Raw genomic sequence first — 20,459 nt, forward strand, 5'->3', positions numbered from 1 at the left:
TCTTTGTAATATTTTTATGAAATATTTTATTGAAAAATGAGAGTTTTCCAGTGTGAAAACATCTATGTTACAAAATATCCATGGACATTGAAGCCTCATTCTGCCTAAAGAAGTAATTATTCAAAAAGAGGTTAAGTGATTTATTCTTGTGTTCTTTCTTTGTCATCATCAAGAAATTAAAAATTCTCTTCCCTACATCCTGGCCATTGAGCAAGACAGACTTTTAATGGATCTTCTCAGTGAAATCCAATGAACAGGCCTGAGTCACATCCAGTTGGGAGTATACTAACTAAGCTCCATTATTCATTCACTGTAGCTACAATTAAAGAGAAAAATAGCCATGTTTTTAAATAAAATTTTGCAAAATATTATAACTCACTTTTTAGTGAAAAATTAGAATTTTCCAGTATGCAAACATCTACATTACAAAATATCCATGAACATTAAAACCTCATGGGTCCAGCCCTGTTTCTCCCAGATCTGCTATTGATCTACACTCATTAAAACAATTGAAACTTTTATTGATTCTTTTCGGAATCTACAAGCGTTATGAACAGAAGAAATTATAAAACTTTATATGTTTACATCTGCAGAATGAAGAACAAAAATTCTGTGATCATCTCAGTTGATATAAAAACAAAAAAAGCATTTGTGAAGATTCTACATGACAAAGTATTTATCATGATGAGATTCTTTTCATGGTACTCAATAAACTAAAAATAGAAGGAATTTATCTCAACATAACACAAGCCACATGAGAAAAGCCTAGAGTTAATATCATATTCAATGGTGGAAAACAAGCTCTTCCACTAAGATCAGGAACAAGGCAAGGATACCTATCATCTGTCACCTCTTCTGTTCAACACAGTACTAGAAGTCTTAGCTAGAGAAAGAAGAAAATGAAAGTGAGAGACAGAGAGAGGTAAGGAGGAGGATGAAAGGAAGAAAGGAAGGAAAGAGAAAGGGAGGGAGAAAAGAAGAAAATAAATAGAATGCATGCCAAATTGGAAAGGTAAAAATTATCTCTGTTTACAGATGCCATGTTCTTATGTGTAAAACCATAAATACTCTACAAAAACCGTTAGAACTAATAATGAAACAAAGATACAAAATCAATATAAGAAAGTCATTTCTGTGGAGTAACACAGAACAATCGCAAAAGAAATTAAGTAGAAAAGTTCTGCTTATAATAGCATTAAAAAATGGCTGAGAAATAAAACTAACCAAAGAAATGAAAGCTAAAAAAAACAATGTGGTAAGAAATTAAAGAAGAGGGGTTAGGGATATGGCTCAAGTGGTAGGGCGCTTGCCTAGCATTCCTAAGGTTCGATTCTCAGCACCACATAAAAATAAAATAAAGATATTGTGTCCACCTAAAAATTAAAAAATAAATATTTTTAAAAAGAAATTAAAGAAGACACATAAAATAGAAATATTCTTTGTTCACATATCATATTACCCAGTCTACAATCCCTATCAAAATCCCAAAGAGATTTTTTTTGCAGAATTAAAAAAAAACACTATAAATTATTTATAACCTCAATAGAAAATGAAAAGCTGAAATAATTTTAAGAAAAGAAATAAAATTGAAGAACTCATACTTTGACTTTTGAGGAATGATTTCAAAACATATTATAAAGCTATAGCAACCAAAATATGTGGTACTGGCATAATTGCAGAGCTACGGACCAATGAAATAACAAGGGCCAGAAATAAACTTCATATATAAAGTCAAATTATCTTTAACATGAGTGCCATAACCATACTCATTTGGGCAAAGACAGTTTTTTTTTAAACAAATGGTGTCACAAATCTGAATATCCACAAGAATGAAGTTTTGAAACAGAATCATAGGTCAAAGCTAGCTGTCATACCATACAAAGATAGGTTGGTGGTGATTGAAAGCAGGCAGCAAGAACAGAGTAGTTTTGGGGGGAAAAATGCAATGTAATATCAAAGTAGTACAGACTAAGAGAATATGCTAATATGCTACATATGGTAATCCTTAGTAAAGATTCATCCTATGAAGGACAGAGGAGATAAATTTCTTTCACTTCCTCTTCTCTAAAGCATTAAATCCCAGGTTAATTCTAAATAATCTAATTCAACAGAGTGAGAACGGTGTCTTGGATGAACTGGGATGCAACGATCAACTTCTTACATATTTACATGTAAAAATCAAGCATTGACCTAAAAATAAAATTTTAGGGTTAATTTCAGGCCAAATTTCTGGATACATATCTACAAAAACTTAAATTCAAATCCAGGAATGAACAGTTAGTATCTGGATAGTTATCACATTTGCACAAAAATAAATATTATATATCTTCAGAAGGTAATGACTTTTAAATCTATGAATGTTAAATATAGTCAACTCTCAAATTTTTGACATTCAGACTTTTAAAAAAGATTTATTTTTTCTTTTTTTGGTACTGACGATTGAGCCCAGGGGCACTTAACTACTGAGTCACATCTCCAGCACTTTTTATATTTTATTTAGAGCATTCAGCATTCAGGGCATCATTAAGTTCCTGAGCTGGCTTTGAACTCATGATCCTCCTGCATCAGTCTCTCAAGTTGCTAGGATTATAGGAATGTGCCACCTTGCCCAGATAAAGATAATTTTAAAATGTTTTCATGTATTAAGGGGTCATTAACATGTATCTTACTTTTTACCAAGAAATTTGTTTTTAGAGCATAGGAATACATTTGAATATTTTTCTCTTTTTCCTAATCTGGTTTTTAAAAATAGATGCTAATGAAATGTGACATGGACATAAGTGGGCAAGAAGAATGAATGGAAATGGGCAGGAAGGTTAGTGTAAAATTGATGTCAATGGGAAGAAGGGATGAAGGAGGTCAGTGCTTAAATTCTTCCAGATCCTTACCTGGGAACTATTTGCTTGATGGCATCATCTTTAGAGTAAAGTAGATCAAAACCCAAATGTATTATCTCTTTAAAAACAGCATTCAGTTACTAATGGAATAAATTTAAGGTTAGCAATTGATGAACTGTAATTGTCAACTACGTGGAAGTAAAATATCGTCTTAACCACCTCCTTTGAGAATCCATCTAGTAATATCAATTTTTGGCCATAAATGGTACTTGAGTACTAAAAATGAAAATCTACATTACAAAACACTCTTTTTAGAGAATATAATTCAAACTCAACAATAAAGTAACCTGTTGCTTTAGGAATGCCTGAATTTCATTAAGCAATGCTTTGCCAATTTAATGTGCTGATTAGTTTGGTAATGGTTTTAATTGCACTTTCTTTTATAATTTATGAATATAAAATTGTTTAAATCATTTTAAAACGATCACTTTAAATTTATAAATTGGATAGGTAATGTAAAATGTCTTTTAAATGAATGCCTACTATTAGCTATGAATGTTAACCATTATTTTTCTACTTTCTTTCTGACAGGAGGCAGCGATATTGGAAGATGGTCTGGTTCTAATGTCAAACATAGCTTTGTGAGAGGCCACATGGAGAAAGGGATTAAAAGTCAAAAGGTATAACCTGAGACTCCAACCTTGAGAAGGTGTTCCTGGCATAGTGCATGATACTGTCAAAATCATATCTTTCACCAAGGGAGTTTACTTCTCCAGGCTCCATCTTCAGAAAATTGTACTCTTGACCTATGAATCAGGGATAAACAAAAGCACAGAAGCCTTTTAACTAAAAGAACATAAGAGCGCTTCCTAGACCTGCATCTGCTTTTGACTAAATGACTGATCTTTTTGCTGATTGTATTTACATACCAACTCCCAGGTGTGTGCAAAAATCATTTGCACTCCGATATCATATTAAAAGAGCAAGTTGCAAAAGAACTGAATTTGAACAATGAGTTCAGTTCTGCAGAAAGGAAATTACCAGAAGGATATTTTGGGTTTGTTTTCTGTGTATACTTGTTAACACCGTATAATATTTGTTTCTTTAAAATCATACTGCTTCTCTGGGTACAGTAGAAGTGATTGTAAAGTTATGCTTTTATTTAATGTGTTTCCCATCTTTTTCTCATGACTACGTTTGCCAGGACCCACAAAAATTATCTGACTATTTGCTTTAGATCCTTTCTAAGAAACGCTGTGGGAAGACACAAAAACAATATTAGTATAAACACAACTCTGAGGTTATAGCTACATGACTTCATCATTGGTGATAAAACAATAGCAAATCTACTTTCATTCAAAAATAAAACAAGGTTCCCCTTGAGAAAAAGAAGTTTCTACTTTGACAGCTTTTGAATCAAGAATAATATGCTTCAGAACTTTTTTTTTTCCTTTGCACATCTGCTATCTTAACTTCAGGACATCTTCAATTTTAAGAGATTTTCGACTGCCTGTCTGTACCTTTTAAGGCAACATTTTTTTCCTGAAATTTGAAAAAAAAAGAGTTAAATACATGGGTCTACATCAATAGTTCCCAAACCAAAGAATTTCTTTCAAGAGAGTTTACATTTCAATGATTCCCTTTTCACTGTTAAATCAGTCGAAGATGATGCAAGTCATGTTATTTATGTAATTTGCAAAGCTTTGAAACATTTTATTTAAAGGTGAAGTACTGGAATTCCAAATTCATATAGGGCTGGGAATGAAATGATCATACCATTATTATAACTAGGTTTTTAGTCCCCTGTCATATTTCTATTAAACATAAAAATATTAAATAAAAAGTTTTCCAAAAGGCAGTAAAGAAATCTAGTGATTTCACAATATAACATCTCTCTTACATGATGATGAAACCAATACTCATTTGAGCATTAGGGATGAAGGAAACAACTTGGATCCATAGAACCCTGTTCTAGGCTAAAGTGTTTTAGTGCATCTTCGAATGAATTCACACCATAAAAAATTTTAAATTAATTATCTAGCCTATATAGTGAAATATATATTCCACAAATATCTGATATATCTATGTGTGTTAGAAAACATTCTTAAAAATTATCCTGAATTTTCATTCAAATTCTTGTCTTCCTAAGGAATTTTCAGCATATTATAGCATATCCCATTCTAGAGGGAATTTTCAAAAAGCTATAGACCAGATTTTGTGACCCATCAACAAGATTTCAATTTAGAACACAATATGAGAATAGATTCTCTAGCTAAAGCAAAATTTCATAAGTTTTCTGAAAGTGAAACATAACCAAATTCAGAAATGCATTTCCCTGCATATAACTTATCACTTAAACATGTGAAACAGAGGGGTTTGGTAGTTAAAAAGAACATAGCCACATACAATCCAAACAAAAGAAAATTAGACTTGCTTCTTGCAAGAAGGGGAGAATCAGTGATAGAAACAGGGTGACCCACACTTAACAATTAAAATAAGTGGTAGCTTCTTTCTTGAACGTATCTTCTAATATAAATTTGATCCTCATACCAATTTACCTCTTAATCATAGTCACCAATTTTGCATGTAAATATGAAACCAGCATTTGTTTTTATTACCCGGAGCTCTTGAGAAACACCTGATCTTAAGTCTCTGAGTTAGGGAAACTCATAATTTGTTGATAACTAATCTCTAACATGAATGCTTTCAGACTGGTACAGTAGTTCTGATACAGTAGTTCCAATTACTTAAGAAATCTCTGGAAATATCTTTTATTTTCAATTGACCTGAATGTTTAGTCAAAAAAGTATTTGATCAAAATTTTCCTACAACTACGTCAGGTATTAAGGTATCATAATCTATTTCTTAATAATACATATATATTTTTCCCTGTTTTAGGTAATATTTATGTTGAATCAGAAACCCTCTTAATGGTAAAATCATTTTTGAAAGTTATGTACTTTATAAGAGTATTTGGGGGATTCCACATAATATTTGGCAAATAGAAGAAAATAGCAGTGGTTAATAGAAAGCTTCTCATTTCCTTGATAGTTGAATTAATTTTCAGAAATATTGTTTCCTCTTAAGTTTTTCTCTCAATGATATAAAGCATAAATATGAACTTTGATGGATGGTTCAAGCCAGGGCTTCTATTTGGGGGAAGTATAAATTTTCTTTGCTTCTCTTTAGTATCCAGCTCTACAGATCACTTTGTCATTCTTGAATTGATTTCCTCATTTGGCTTCTGGAACATCACATTCCACTGATTTTTTCTTTTACCTCTTAGAGGACACCTTTGGTCTTCTGGTGGACACTCTTCTAAAGGTTGTTCAAATCTTGTTGCTTTTCATTTTCTATGCTCCACTTTTTTCTTCTTCTCCCTCAGTTTTTCCCTAGACGGTCAAATCCACTACAAAATGTTTATCTCTAGATACATACTAAAGCCCAAACTCACCTTTCCTTTGTCTAGTAAAGGAGGATCATACAAAGGGTCTTTGAATTGAGGGATGTGTTAAATGGAATCAGTATTTTTTATTTCTTTTTCTCAGAACCAAGCCTCTTCACCAGTGTTTCTTTTTTCAATTGATGATATCACAATTCATCGTGTTGTCTGAAGATAAAGCTTTTGCAGATCTTTCCTTATGTTCCTCTTAAAACATTTTAAGACTCTCTTCTTCCTCTTGCCCTGTCCTACCCTAATTGAGAACACAGCCACTTCTCAAACCTCTAATAGGTTTCCCTCACTTGAGGCTCATTTTTCCCCCACCCCCAATTAATGTTTATTACAGGTTACAGAATTCCTCTTTTAAAAATCTTAACTTTCTCTGTTTATAACCCTTCCCTTATTCCCCAGTAACTACAGGATACAATCTAAATTTCTTAGATTCACAGAAAAGATTTTCCACCCTCCCCAGGTAGTTGTCAACTAACTCTCACTCATAGTTCAACATGCCACCACAACCGTTAAGTGAAAAAGATCATGTATTTTCAGCCTACAAATTTGACCACTTTTCTGGTCCACCTGCAATAAATATTCTTACTTTATTTCTAAATTTCATATTTGTGTGTGACATCTCTCTGGATTTGCCAATGCACATTTGTTACAACTTGCTTCTTTTCTGCAGTATTCTCAATGTGACAGGTACTTTTCTTATTCACTTGAAATCATTTGTGTAGATACAAAGTTTTATGTTTTCCATGACAGTACCTTTCAATGTCTAATAGTGCCTCAGCATTAATTGGTACCAAATATATAATGAGCAAATAAAGAAAGCAACTCTGAATTATAGAAAATGATAAGAATTTCAACATTGATAACTTAAAATTGCCCATGAACAAGAAAATAAGATCAAATTTTTATTTTACTTTTGCTAAAAGTGCATACTATCTTATAAAAAAATTCCAAACAACAGATTTTTTGGGGGGGGTGGGGGGGGTGGGGGGGTAGAGATGGAAATGTACTTACTGATCTTTGCAAATGTGAAAGTTAAGTAAAAAATTTTACAATGATGCAACTATTATATACCAACTCTTAAAAGAAAATTAAAATTTAATTATAAATTATATTTCAACTACTAAAAATATTCTTAATAGTCTGTCTTTGGCAAAGTCAAGTTTAAGAGAAAAATCTCAAAGAAACTATGTAGACTATCCTGGAAATGACTCATTTCACTGGAATTTTCTTCAGAAATTATACATGATAAATGTAGATGCCTGTGGTTACCGTGCATGTCATGGCAAACCCTGGGCTCTTTCTAAATCTTATAATATAAATTATAGATCTAAGCACAAAAACAGTTCAAATAAAATAATCATTTAATAATATTAGTATATTGTTCAATAGCTCACATCTATTCTTGAAAAAGTACAGACGTTTAGAAAGAAAACAGTTAGACCTTAACAAACAAAGCCTAGAAAATGCAGGAAATCAGTCTCTAAAAGAAATTAAAAATATAAAACCACCAAGAGTGATTTTTAATAAAATAACATATTGACTCTGCCACATATTTAACACTGTTTACAAAACATAATAATTTTACACACCCTAAAATCTCTCACCTGGCTGAATGTTTTCTCTTATGATGGTTACGTGGTTGTCTCGATCTGGTCGTGTGTGCTCATGCCAAAAGCCGATCACGTGGCCCAGTTCATGAACAACAATCCCAAACTTATCACAGTTCTTTCCAATAGAGATTGCCTGGGGTCCATTTCCCCTCCGACCTACGTAGGAGCAGCATCTATAATAAAGTAGAAAGTGGAGATGTTGGTGGAAGAGAAAAATGGATAAATTACAATATGGTGGAACTTTTGTGAAGAGTTGTGTTGAACCATAGCACAGTGGTACATGCCTGTGATCCCAGTGATTCTGGAGGCTGAGGCAGGAGGATCGCAGGCCAGCCTCAGCAATAACCAGGCTGTGTCTCAAAATAAAAAATAAAAATTGTTGGAGAGGTGACTCAGCAGTTGGGCACCCCTGGGTTCAATCACTAGTATAAATAAATAAATAAATAAATAAATAACCTAAGGAACCAGGACGTGGTCTCTCATTTGACACTCTATCTGCAGTGCCCAGGCTCCAAGCTGAAATTTAAATTTTTGTTCATTATAAGTCACCAAGCCTATAGTATTCTCTTATAGCATCCTGCATTGTCTGCAAAAACTGATTAAAAAAAAAAAAACGCTGACAATAGTTAATAGTTCAAAGAAGTATTAGATTTCTGTGATTTCTGTCTATTGTTCAGACTAACATTTGAGTGTGATTTTTTTTAATCTCACTGTCTAAAAGAATCTCCTGGATTATCAGGAAAAAAAATGTGAAACACCCAGAAATACCTTCCTGCAAATCTTCATTGAATTATTGATATTTATATATTTATAAATGTATATACATAGAATGTTTTTCTATCCAAAATAGAAGTTCTATTTATTCATTTACGTGTGTGTGTTTGTGCACACATGTATGTATGAGTGCATAACAGTCTGGAAGTCTCTTATCCACACACTCTATAAATAATAAATACATTGGACACCCTTTAAAACAAATTTTAGGTGATATAACAATAGTAGCTATAATTATAAATGCAAATAAAATCATATCTAAAACTTTGATAATCAGGTTTGAATTGAAATAGCTTGTCTATACGATGTTTCTCCTAAATAGCATTAGAGAGCACTAAATAATTGGTCTTGAGTAGTTGGGAACTGCAGTGCATGAGACATTGTCAAACACCTCTGATTTATTAAATTAAAAGAAAAATTGTCAAAAATTAATTGCACAAAGGAGTAAAAAGAATTTTACTATTTTAATTTCCAGGGTAAGTACATTAGATGGTGCTTTTGATTTTGCACAAATATAAATTCCTGTGTCAGTCTCTTTCTTACCCAAATTATTTCTGTAGGTTTTTAACTTATTTATTCATTTACTTATTTATTTGTTCATTCATTCTAATTAGGTTTTAAGTGTCTACATATTTTAACTGAGCTAGATGAACTCATTAGTACTCATTATGTGTAAATCTAGTATAGCAGTAAATTAAGCCTAATAAATAAGTAAGTAATAGAAAAGAGAAAATTGGTGGGGAAGGTGAAAATCTGAATTGTCTTTTTGCCTTGAGAATTTTCTTTAATATTTTAATCCATATATACTTATTACATACTCAAATATTTATTACATCAATCTGTGAAATATGGTATATTAAGAACTATGTAATGTTTTAAACAACCAACAATAAAATAATTTACAAAAAAATATTTATTACATACCTAATAAGTAATAGATATAGAGATACAATTTTTGTGCAAATATTATAGAGATTAAAACTGAAATATTTAATACCTTAAGGCAGTAGTATTGAAACTGAAATATCTGATGACTATATAACCACTAAATTACTCACATTGAGTCATTTCTGCTGGTTATAGTCAGAGAAGACAGCACTTTGCAAAACAAATTCTGGGAGACAGTAAAGCAACGTGGTCAATTTATTTAATCCTAAAACACCCTTTTAGCATAATTTTACCCATAGCAATTTCCTATAATAAGATGGGATTTCATAATGGAAAGGAAAAATAGATTTCACACTGCCTTATTCATGAGTTATTATTTTACAGTGGTCCTGTGAAACAAGAAAAATGTGGTGCTTTGATTCCTGACTAACGAGAGCTCTTAGGGACAAAGAATTCTACATTCAGATTAACTAAATATGTACTTAGACAAATATTAGGCATGGAATGATAGGGTAACATGCAATTTAGAAAAATGTGATTTAATCATACCCAAACATTATCTTAGTTTCTAATGTAATCCAGGTTTGAAGGCATTTTCTTCAATATGGCTATCAAATTTTTACTTCTAATTTGTGTGCCACTTTTACAACTTGACCATCCTGTGGTCTATCTGGTACCTCAAGAAATGCTTTCAACACCCATAGGAAACTCTCACCTCTCTCTAATCATAGGGAATAATCCAAGTATACTATTCCCTATTTTCACCTTGGTTTGGCAGACCAAAACACTTTCCTTTAAGATAATCCTTTGGGACATTCCAACATTAAAAGGTTGGAATGCCTTCTACCTTTTCATCAGCTATATTTCCAATTATTTTTAGTTTAATCATTACATTTTTTAATAACTCCTTTCTTCATCCTTCCTTCCTCTCTTTTATTCTTGTTTTCTATGATAAACTCCTATAAAAGGCCACTAAAATTTAAGTGCCCACCATTAGAATGGGGTAGTCATCAGGACAAGAACCTTCATCTCTTCGCTTCACTGATTTATCACAAGGATTTAAAGCAGGGCTAGTCCAGAGATAGCACTATTTGTCCAATACCAGCTCAAATAGTCACCCAACTTTCTTAATGTCTGCATTTGTACAATAATAAATGTTTCAATTTATTGTGTTCCTAGTTTTCCTCTCCAAGAAACCCCGATCTACCTTCTCACCTACCCATCTCAGTTAAAGGGAGCTCCAACCTTCCAGACGCTCAGGCTGAGTAATGCCAGGATTCCTGAATCTCCCTTTGTCCTCAATCAGTCAATCCTGTTGGCTCTACCTTCAGCCTATATCCAGAATCAATCATCTTGTCATTGTCTTCCTTGTTAACACCCCAGTCCAACCATGGAATCTCACATGGAGTGTTGAAATCATTTACTAACTGATGATTCTCTCAGTTCTAGCCTTCCTGCAGCAGTTTTCTTAGCACCAAGATGCTTCTAAAACATCAAATCAGATTATACTATTCTGCAATAGCTCTGCGGTAAATTATGTCAATGGTTTAAAGTATCCATTACCCTTCTCTAACAGATGATTATATTTCCCTACCCCACTAATGCTGGGTTTGGTCATGTGGTTTGCTCTGGACAATGTCACAGAAGCCCAAATTGTTTGTGTCATTTCTGGGGAGAGTCTTTTAAGAGCCAACACATGGTTGACCATACTGTCTCTATTGCATCTGCTGGAGGGAGAACAATGGGCAGAAAGACTGGATGCGAGAGTAACACCGCTGTAACGCAGCCACAGCTAAGCCATCGTGGGCAAAGAAATAAAAGTCTGTTGGTCTAGGCCTCTGAGATTGAGGTATCCTTGTTTACCGTAGTATAAATTTGCTAATCTGACTAAAACAGGTTCTTTTAAGTCTTTACAAAATACAAGAAGATCCTAAACAATTTCCGCACACAAATCTCTTACCACACAGAGCTCGTCTCTTACAATCAGCCCTCCTGTCACTGCATCAACTCCAGTCATGCTTACTTCCTTACTCTGCCTTGAAAACGCAGACAAGCTGTTGCTTATCATTCTTCCTCAAGAACTCAGTTCTCCCAGATACCCAGTTGCCTCTTTACCCTAAGATTTTTAAGTCCTTTGACAAATGCCACCTCCACTCCACTTTCTTTTTTTTTTCTCTTTAACCTGTTGTTAATGGTATGTTTTATATTTCACTTATTTCATTCCTTCATCTCTGCATCTCCACTCTAGAATGTAAGCTCTATGGGCACATAGGACTCTCCATCTGACACTCCTGTTATCTCCAGCCCCTAGAACACAGCCTGGCATATGGTAGAACACAGTAGATATTTCTTTAAAGAGCAGATCTCAGATGTGCAGGAGGGAGCTAAGATTGATTCATCCCACAGCCTCTCTCTCCAATTTTCCATTCATGTGATTCTAATTATTACCTAATAACCTTCTGAGACATTCTTCTTCCTACTTCAGTTAGCTCATCTCTGGTGTTTGCAAATAAGAATCTTGACTATCACACCCCCCAATCTGCCTATCTATGTCCTCCTCAGAGAGAATGCCTTATGTTCAATGTTAACATCCCAGCACATACTATGGAGGTAACACAACATGGGAATTCAAAATGTATATCATAAATTAACTTCTTCTCTAATCTGAATAACCAAATACCACAGCATTTATTTATTTAGTGCCACAGCTTTGACGACATAAAAGACCCAATATGAAATCCAATGAGAGTGTTAAGTGTTTGACATACACATATCTTATTCTCATTGGCCCTAAACACTTTGTACAACACCAACTTCCAAACTCCTTAACAATTGAAATGATTTTTTATGAGATTTAAAGGTAGCAACACCATTTCAAAAGAATGATAAAACCATCAGTCATGGTGGCCCACACTGTAATCCCAGTAGCACGGCTCAGGAGGCTGAGGCGGGAGATCATGAGTTCAAAGTTAGCCTCAGCAACTTAGTGAGCTGGGTAGGTGGCACATGCCTATAATCCTTAGTGGCTCAGGAGGCTGAGACAGGAGGATCACAAGTTCAAAACCAGCCTTATCAACTTAGGCCCTAAGAAACTCAGAAAGACCTGTCTCTAAGATTTTATATATATTATAGCTAGGGATGTGGCTCAGTGGTTAAATGCCCCTGGATTCAATCCCTGGTACCAAAATAATAATAATAATAAATAATACTGAGATTCATTGCCACACTGCTGTAAAAATATCTACTAAAATATAGCACAGCATTTTCACAATTTACAGAAGCCTTTTTGAGGTTTGTTTTATTAGTGCATTATAGTTATACATAATATTAGAGTTCATTTTAATTAATTATATAAGCATGGGACATATTATTTTTGAGAAAGTAGTTGTTATCTTGCAAGAAGCAAATCTGGAAAACACTACTGTGGGAGGGAATATCTAAGACACTCAGAAAATGTAGAATCTTGCTCTGACCAATACATTTAGAAAATAATTCTAGTTTGGCAGAAAATTGATGAGGTAAGACAGAAGAATAGCCCAAGCATGGGATGCTGAAGATGTGAGCAAACCAGGGCACTAACGTGGGACGAGGTGAAAATAGATTTCAGAGGAAGCACACCAGAAGCACAAGTACGCTCAAGTTCTGAACTTGGGTGAGTGGATATCAGCAATGCCAGTATTAGAAAGTGGTGTGATGGAGGAAGGAACCCACTTGCCCTACAGGCACAAAATTCTGTGGTCCCAGAATATATTCATTTAATATATAATATTTTCTTATGTAAAACTCAGACTTTCTCATGGCCAAAGTTCTATGCAAATATTAATAAAGAAATCCTACTTGTGGAGTTTAATTTTTTTTTCCATCTGAACTTCAATCATTCCCTGGTTCTACTTACCCACAAGGCCTATAGGTGAATACAATGTAACTCTCTTCATCACCTCTTTCAATGAATGTCACGCAGGTGTGCTTTTCCCAGTGCCTCATGGCCTGCTTGAACATGGCTCTCTGGCTGCCTGGAAAAAAATGGCACGACTTTAATACAATGGTGTCCACTCCAGGGAGGAGTGCTTTGTGCTGGCTCCTCCGTCCTGAGGTAGGCCGGCAATTCAGAATGCCACTGTTATCACTAAACAAAGAGTACTAGCTTATAGCACCCCAGATGAGTCATTATTAAGAATAACACTCACTTTATAATCAGAAGGTCAAGGCTCTCTATCTCTACAAATATGTGTGTACAAGGCTCTATAGATGGTGTATACATTCTTCCTGTCAGTTGAAGAGAGATCAGCTTCCAGATTTAATAGGCGCATTTGAAGCTCAGTTTAAAAACCAGAACATTTCTTTAGACTCTTAGGGTAAAGATATTCTTTTCCAAGTTTCAGAGATATTCTAAGCTAGTAACCTAGGTTAAGGGAGTGTTTTTCCAAGTTTGACTGAATACTATAGTTGCTATATTCCTATTCTATAAAAATGCACACTTAATCTGCATGGTAATTGTGTTTCTTTATCAAAACAGTCACTCTGGGAATATCTTACCAGTAAAGTTGCCTCCTATAACATAAGGAATAACACCTCCAGGCCATATTCTTTCAGTTCTTGATGTAGCAGCTCTGGGAACTCGATTTTTCTCATTTTGCCCTGAGAATTTTAGAGGTACTTTTCCCTTAACTGTGGTGTTTTGCTCCAAGCCTGCAGTGACATTTAAAACATTCTGTGAAACAGAAGTCCTCTGTCAGGGAATCATTTACCTCTTAAAGGACAAAAGTTGAAATGTCTTATTTACATATTTGAATAAATATGCCTGAAGTCAAAATTCATTTTTAAAAAAACTTTAGTTATCTTACATAGCTTAGAAAAGCACTAAAATATTTAAGTATTTCATATCCAAATACTATTTCTTAATGCTCTATAAATAAATTTTGAAGAATTTTCATACAACTGTATACAGCAAGTAGAATTCACACAGGCATATAAGCCATAGAAAAATGGTTTTATATTTTCTATTTTACTAACTCACTACCAATTCTCCCCAAAATAATAAAATATATATTGTTTAATAAAGTCATGTGGTATTCAAGAGTCTTCTTATTCTGGCTAAATCCCTCATACTTTAAATCAAAATTAATATTCTATAATATGGTCTAAATTATGAATATTACATTATATTGATAATCAACAAAATAACATAAAGACAAATGTGGTCTTGACTCCTGGGAATACTCAGCCATCTCCATTCCAGTTTCCCCTGAATTCTTCTCCACGTATCAGCATGACTCAGAGGTAGGTACCTCAAGAGCAGGCTCATATAAAATGCATTCTCTCTGGAGAAGCTTCCGAGTCTAGTCTGACTTTTCTTGGTGGCCTTTTGTAATAGTTTCAGTTACTGTCTTGTTTTTCATAAATTTACATGATTTTTTTTTATATTCGTCTATCATTGTTGATACAAATGCTTTTTCACTAGAATATGTTTTGACACAACAAGTATTAAATGCATGCTCCCTGTCTGTCCTGGGGCAAAGCATCTTTGCTTAGGAAAATTATTATTTGAAAGCACTTCAAAAATTTAATTATTAATCCATCAATTTAAGAGATGTTAGAATATAAGCATGAATAAAGGATTTAAAAAAACTAAAATCCAAAAAGAGCATTTAATAACTTCAATAAATATTTACTAATTATAAAACCAGAAAGTAGTTTCTTTGAATGTCTTAAATGTATGCTTCATGATCAAAAACACATTACCTTTTCAATGTAAGAAATTAGTTTGTCAATTTAAGCGACTTATTTAAAAAGAAATAGGTATGATATTTTTCCATTTGATTAAAATTGATATAGCTTCTTGATTTATTAAAATATCTTACTGTGATACTCAATTGACTGGAAATAAGTATAAACAAAATAAATACCTAATACATTTAAAATAGAAACTTAAAATAAATTAAAAGAACATTTCAAATTTTTCAAATTAAATTCTAAAATCCTTGTATCATATATTGGCTAACAAAATTAAATAAAGAAAGGACTCTTTCTCAGCATATATTCTTTACAAGCTTCATGTCATAATGGCACACTGATTTTAATTAACCAAACTTCTATGAGTATAATATTTACTGTACATCAAGTCAAGCGTCTGCAACTTTAAACATTGATATACCAGAGCCAATTCTTCTTATCCTGTCTATGAGTTGATAGAGGGCCCCTCGTTTCTTTGACATACCATGGTCACCAAGTCCACCTTAAAGAATACAAGAAAACACTTGAGTTACACTCAATGTATTTTCAAGTTCTCACAAATAAACAATAGTAGTATGCTATACTGGTTTCCTCTGGACATCCTTTCTTTGATCTTAACATGTTGGAGTTATGAATATCCATGAATCGTTGTGTAAGGTAAAAATTCCACAGCAACAAATGTTGCTAACTAAAAATAAAGGATGTGTGGGGCATTTAGAGAGCAATCTGAATCATGACTTTATTTGGACATCATGACAATTCATTCATCTATTGATAATTTGAAGAATTTTTCTTCACTGTGACCATGACATCACATAATGTTATATGTAATAACAACAGCAAGTTGTTCTGCTCTACTGATTGTATTTCAGCTATTTCCTCTATGCAAACTGGATATTTTTATATCCAGTAGCACAAGTTTTGCTCCAAAGTTTTGATAATTTTTGAAAACTTTTTAATATATTTTATAATATATTCAACTAATTTTTTTAAAAATGTCATTTTAAGAAAATCAAGTTTCTCCAATTAATTTTATTTTGGAATAAATTTGGAATTAGAAGAAAATCACAAGAACCTAAATGGTGTTCAATTGAAAATGCATTCCATTACATTATGTAATTTATAAAATTTATGAAAACAGATCTAAAGAATATTAAAGTTCAAAAGGAAGAGGAGAGAAGAGAACTAAGAAAATATGTCTTTAATAAAAATTACTGATAAAGACTTTAAAAGATAGGTTTCTGTCCTAAATCAGAAAGCAGAGCTTTTGAGAAAAATCTCATTCCAGGGCTTTTAGAAAATGCAGCCCTCAATTTTGTCCCCTATATCCCCTAATCTCCTTGAATTCTAACAGACAAATAAAAAAAGAGGTATCACTGAGCAAACAATCAATACAACAACTAGTAACATCAGAACATATTCAGGTGAATTTGGACCACTGAGCATCTATGGTTCATAAAGGCTGAAATTGAAAGGCTGAAATTCATGAAGTCAACAAACTATGCCAAGACTTTGGACAATTTCCTTCCAATATCAATATGCCTTCGAAATTAGTTAATATTAAATATAACAGCCTAGGTTAAAGCTAAATATACTATAATAAAATTTACTATCATGTAAGCTTTTTAAAGGAAAAATCAAATAAGTCCTTATATGGCAAATAAGTTATAAGGCTTGTTCACTGAGAAATAATCTGCCTAATTATTTGCATGACATGGTCACATTTTTGCTATGCATCTTGAGAAAAATTGTTGAAATTTTTTCACTAAACATTTTAAAAAGATGAGGTCATACTGAAATGTATTCATTCCTAAGCAGTTACGAGAAACATTTTTAAAGAATGTCATCTATGTGTTTAAAATGACCCTTAGGTAGCAACTGTATTTATATTATACAGACCTAAAATACCTGTAAATAGACATATAAAGGAACTTTGTGAGAAAAAAAGAAATGTCTTTTTTTAATATGAAGATAATTATAATGACTAGAGTTGTTATAAAATTGGAAAAACAGCATTTCAAGACAAAGGCAATAGTGTCTTGAATAATATTTTAAGTCATTTTTAATAATTTTATAGCTGTTGAAATAAAATTCTGCAGAGAAAATTTATTGAAATAGAAAAAGGGAAATGGTTATTTTTCCACATATTCAAAAACAATGAAAATATGCAAGTTAAATATTTATAGGAAAAAATTAAATTTTAAAATTAGGAGAAGAGAAATATAGTTAGCACAAATTATTTAACAAGAAAGAAAAAGAGAATAAAAATAATATATAGGATATCTCACATTTTTAAAACTTCCTCTAAGTAGTTCAAGCTACCACTAAATTTTCAAATGTGTGTACCTTTCATATATACATTTACAATAAATATTTCCATTATTAACAGAGTAAGTTTTAGTCTGCATATTTAATATAATGTTATTATCTCTTATAACTATACTACCTCAGAATTTAACTCTAAATTAAATAACAAAATTAAATCATTGTATTAGAAATTTTTAAATTTTTAAAGCAAATGAAAATTTTAATATAAGCTGAAAATACAACTTCCAATAAATCTGGGATTTTGCTAAGTCATAGTATTTCACTCTTCAGAATAAAATGCCTCCATGGCAATGTTAAATGGGATACAGCACCTGGAAAATCTGCCAGTGGACAAGTTGAACAGGAATGTTCTATCTATGATTCCACTGTAAAGCAAGATTCCATTCTCCCCACATTGGTGCATATTTCAAAAAAGATGGTCGCTATATATAAAACAAAGGCCATGCATACTATTCTTAAATAGTATGTGCTATTATTTTCAATAAATTCCTTAAGGTTTATCATATAGATTTCTTGTTTTAAATAATTTTCTTAAATGTGATAATGCTATTTTCACTACATAGGACAAAGTCCTTATTCTTAGAAAATGTATACTAATCACCCTATATTAAGGGTTTTATATATTCTGCCATTAATTTCAAAATGTTTTGTACACATTTGTACATGTGTGTGCACACAGAGAGCAAATGTAGTAAACTGTTAACAATTGTTGAATCTAAGACATACCATGCTGATGTTTCTACTTCCACTATCCTATTGACTTTTTCATGTTTGAAATTTGCCACAATAAAAAATTTGCGAAAGCAGTAAATTGGGCAAAGTGATATTGATTTACAGTAACAACTTTTTAGGTCTAATATATATATATATATTTATTAATATATATATATATATATATATATATATATATATATATATATTTGTCTAATAGATATCAGACAGGAACTATGTATTTGATTTCCATGGAAAAGAAAAAAAACAAAATTAATAAAGGGGATGGTAATGCACTGAGAAATGACATCAAATACATTTTTTAGCTGTAACTACAAAAAGAAATTCTATTCTTTTAGCCTTAAAATTCTTCTCCAAAATAGAACACAGATTAAAAATCATAACATGAAAATATAACTAATTTTTAAATTTTAATAAAAATATTTTAATATGAGTATTTAAATAATTTTTAATAGCGTTCGATTCTTATATGGTCATAATTCAAATTTTAAGAACAACTAAAATGAAATTCTCTCTTGGGGTTTTCAAAAAAGTTATATAAAAATTTCACATATCCATACCGGTAGATACATAGGAGCTTATTTAGAAGAATCTACATAATTATTTAAAGAATAATTTACATTTTGAAACTGAATATCCAAGTGGGAAGCAACAGAAGAGTATGAAATTTGTCCTACAAGAATTGAATTCTGTTCCTGACCCATCCACTTATTTGTGACAATAAGAAAGCTATACATCCTTCTAACCTTCAGTCTCCTCATCTGTTAATTGTAATCACTTTAGTACCAACCTTCATAGGTTTGTTATGAGATTCAAGAGTTAATATCTGCAAATCACTTAAAACATGCCTGGTACGTAGTAAAACACTACAATAAGTTTAATAAAATGAAAACTATAAGTAAAATTTCTAGATATACGAATTTCTGTGCAAGAAATCAAAGTTGTTCCATGGGACATTAAATATGATCAAAAAAATATTCATTGCATTCCAAGAGTCTGTATTCTTCAAAATGAGCAAAAAATTACTCAAATAGCCATACCTGTGGTATGTCCAAGTTTTCCAAAGGGGTTCTGTGTCAGGTCAATTGTCCTATCTATTTGAAAGATATTTAAGTCTTCATCATCTAAGGCAATATCGCCCCAAAATACAGCTAAAAAAAGAAAAGTTGAATTAAAATGTAAAATATTTCAGGGTCAAATCAATGTAAACAAAACTAATTAGAAAAACATTACTAAAGTAATATTAACTGAACGTATTGGACTTGTTACAATATAATATGAATCACATATTACAAAGAGATGAGCCCATTTTTTTGTTTGTTTGTTTTCTTTGCTGTTTGTGACAAGAGAAGGAAAGACTTCCTTGATTAAGATGGTCACTGATTTATGGGGAGTCCTAAGGAAAGCAAAATTAACAATCATGAGCTAATCTGAAAATGTGAAAACTAAGAATATCCACATCTTCTGTGGATACCTGTGGCCAGCTTCAGTTCTTCAATAACAGGTAGAAAGGGGAATAACAACTAAACCATGTGCTATGAAAATTTCATAAAACAAGGTACAATCGAGACAAAAGAATATTGTGCTTTTATAGCAACTCATTCATCACATTTCATAGATTTATGATGCATTTTTCGAAAGATGGTATTGCCTTTGAGTCTCTGTAAAATGATGCATTACTATCAAAAATAATACTTAAGTCAATTTATTTAGGCAACAAGTAGGTACCAGGGCTTGATTTTTACAGAGAAATATAACATAATTCATATTTTCAGGAGCCTCAAAATCATTACTACAACCTGGAAAAAAAGACTATAAAATGCTTCATGCTACTTTATAAAGCAAATCACTAGACCATGATAATATAATGGAGAGTTGCTTATAACTAAAATAAAAATTTCTCTTTCAAGGAATAAAATAATTAGACAGCCTCCTTTTTTAAGTTTAAACTAACCCAATTGATCCCTTAGTACTGCCAGATGTCAAAACAGAATAACTTTAGGGAGCACCACAAACTTAAGAGAAAATATAAATTGAACATGACACAGTAAGGAGACTGACGATGGCAGATTAGAGGAAGGCTGCATTTCTAGATGCTCTGTG

The 20,459-nt window shown here is 32.2% G+C and overlaps 1 protein-coding gene across 2 annotated transcripts in view; it reads right to left on the bottom strand.

Annotated features, from left to right (window-relative positions):
* The window catches only part of TLL1 (tolloid like 1), a 207,118-nt gene that overhangs the window by 88,020 nt on the left and 98,639 nt on the right, over positions 1 to 20,459 (bottom strand). For both annotated transcript variants that reach the window (XM_081269024.1, XM_081269025.1), the window contains exons 2-7: positions 19,397 to 19,507; positions 15,718 to 15,798; positions 14,100 to 14,252; positions 13,459 to 13,576; positions 7,896 to 8,074; positions 3,538 to 3,643 (exon numbers count right to left, since the gene is read on the bottom strand). In XM_081269024.1, the coding sequence (XP_081125150.1) occupies positions 3,538 to 3,643; positions 7,896 to 8,074; positions 13,459 to 13,576; positions 14,100 to 14,252; positions 15,718 to 15,798; positions 19,397 to 19,507 (748 nt within the window). The remainder of the gene's footprint in view (positions 1 to 3,537; positions 3,644 to 7,895; positions 8,075 to 13,458; positions 13,577 to 14,099; positions 14,253 to 15,717; positions 15,799 to 19,396; positions 19,508 to 20,459) is intronic.

Source organism: Spermophilus citellus (genome assembly GCF_964194105.1).
Source record: "Spermophilus citellus genome assembly, chromosome: 16".
Classification (NCBI taxonomy): domain Eukaryota; kingdom Metazoa; phylum Chordata; class Mammalia; order Rodentia; family Sciuridae; genus Spermophilus; species Spermophilus citellus.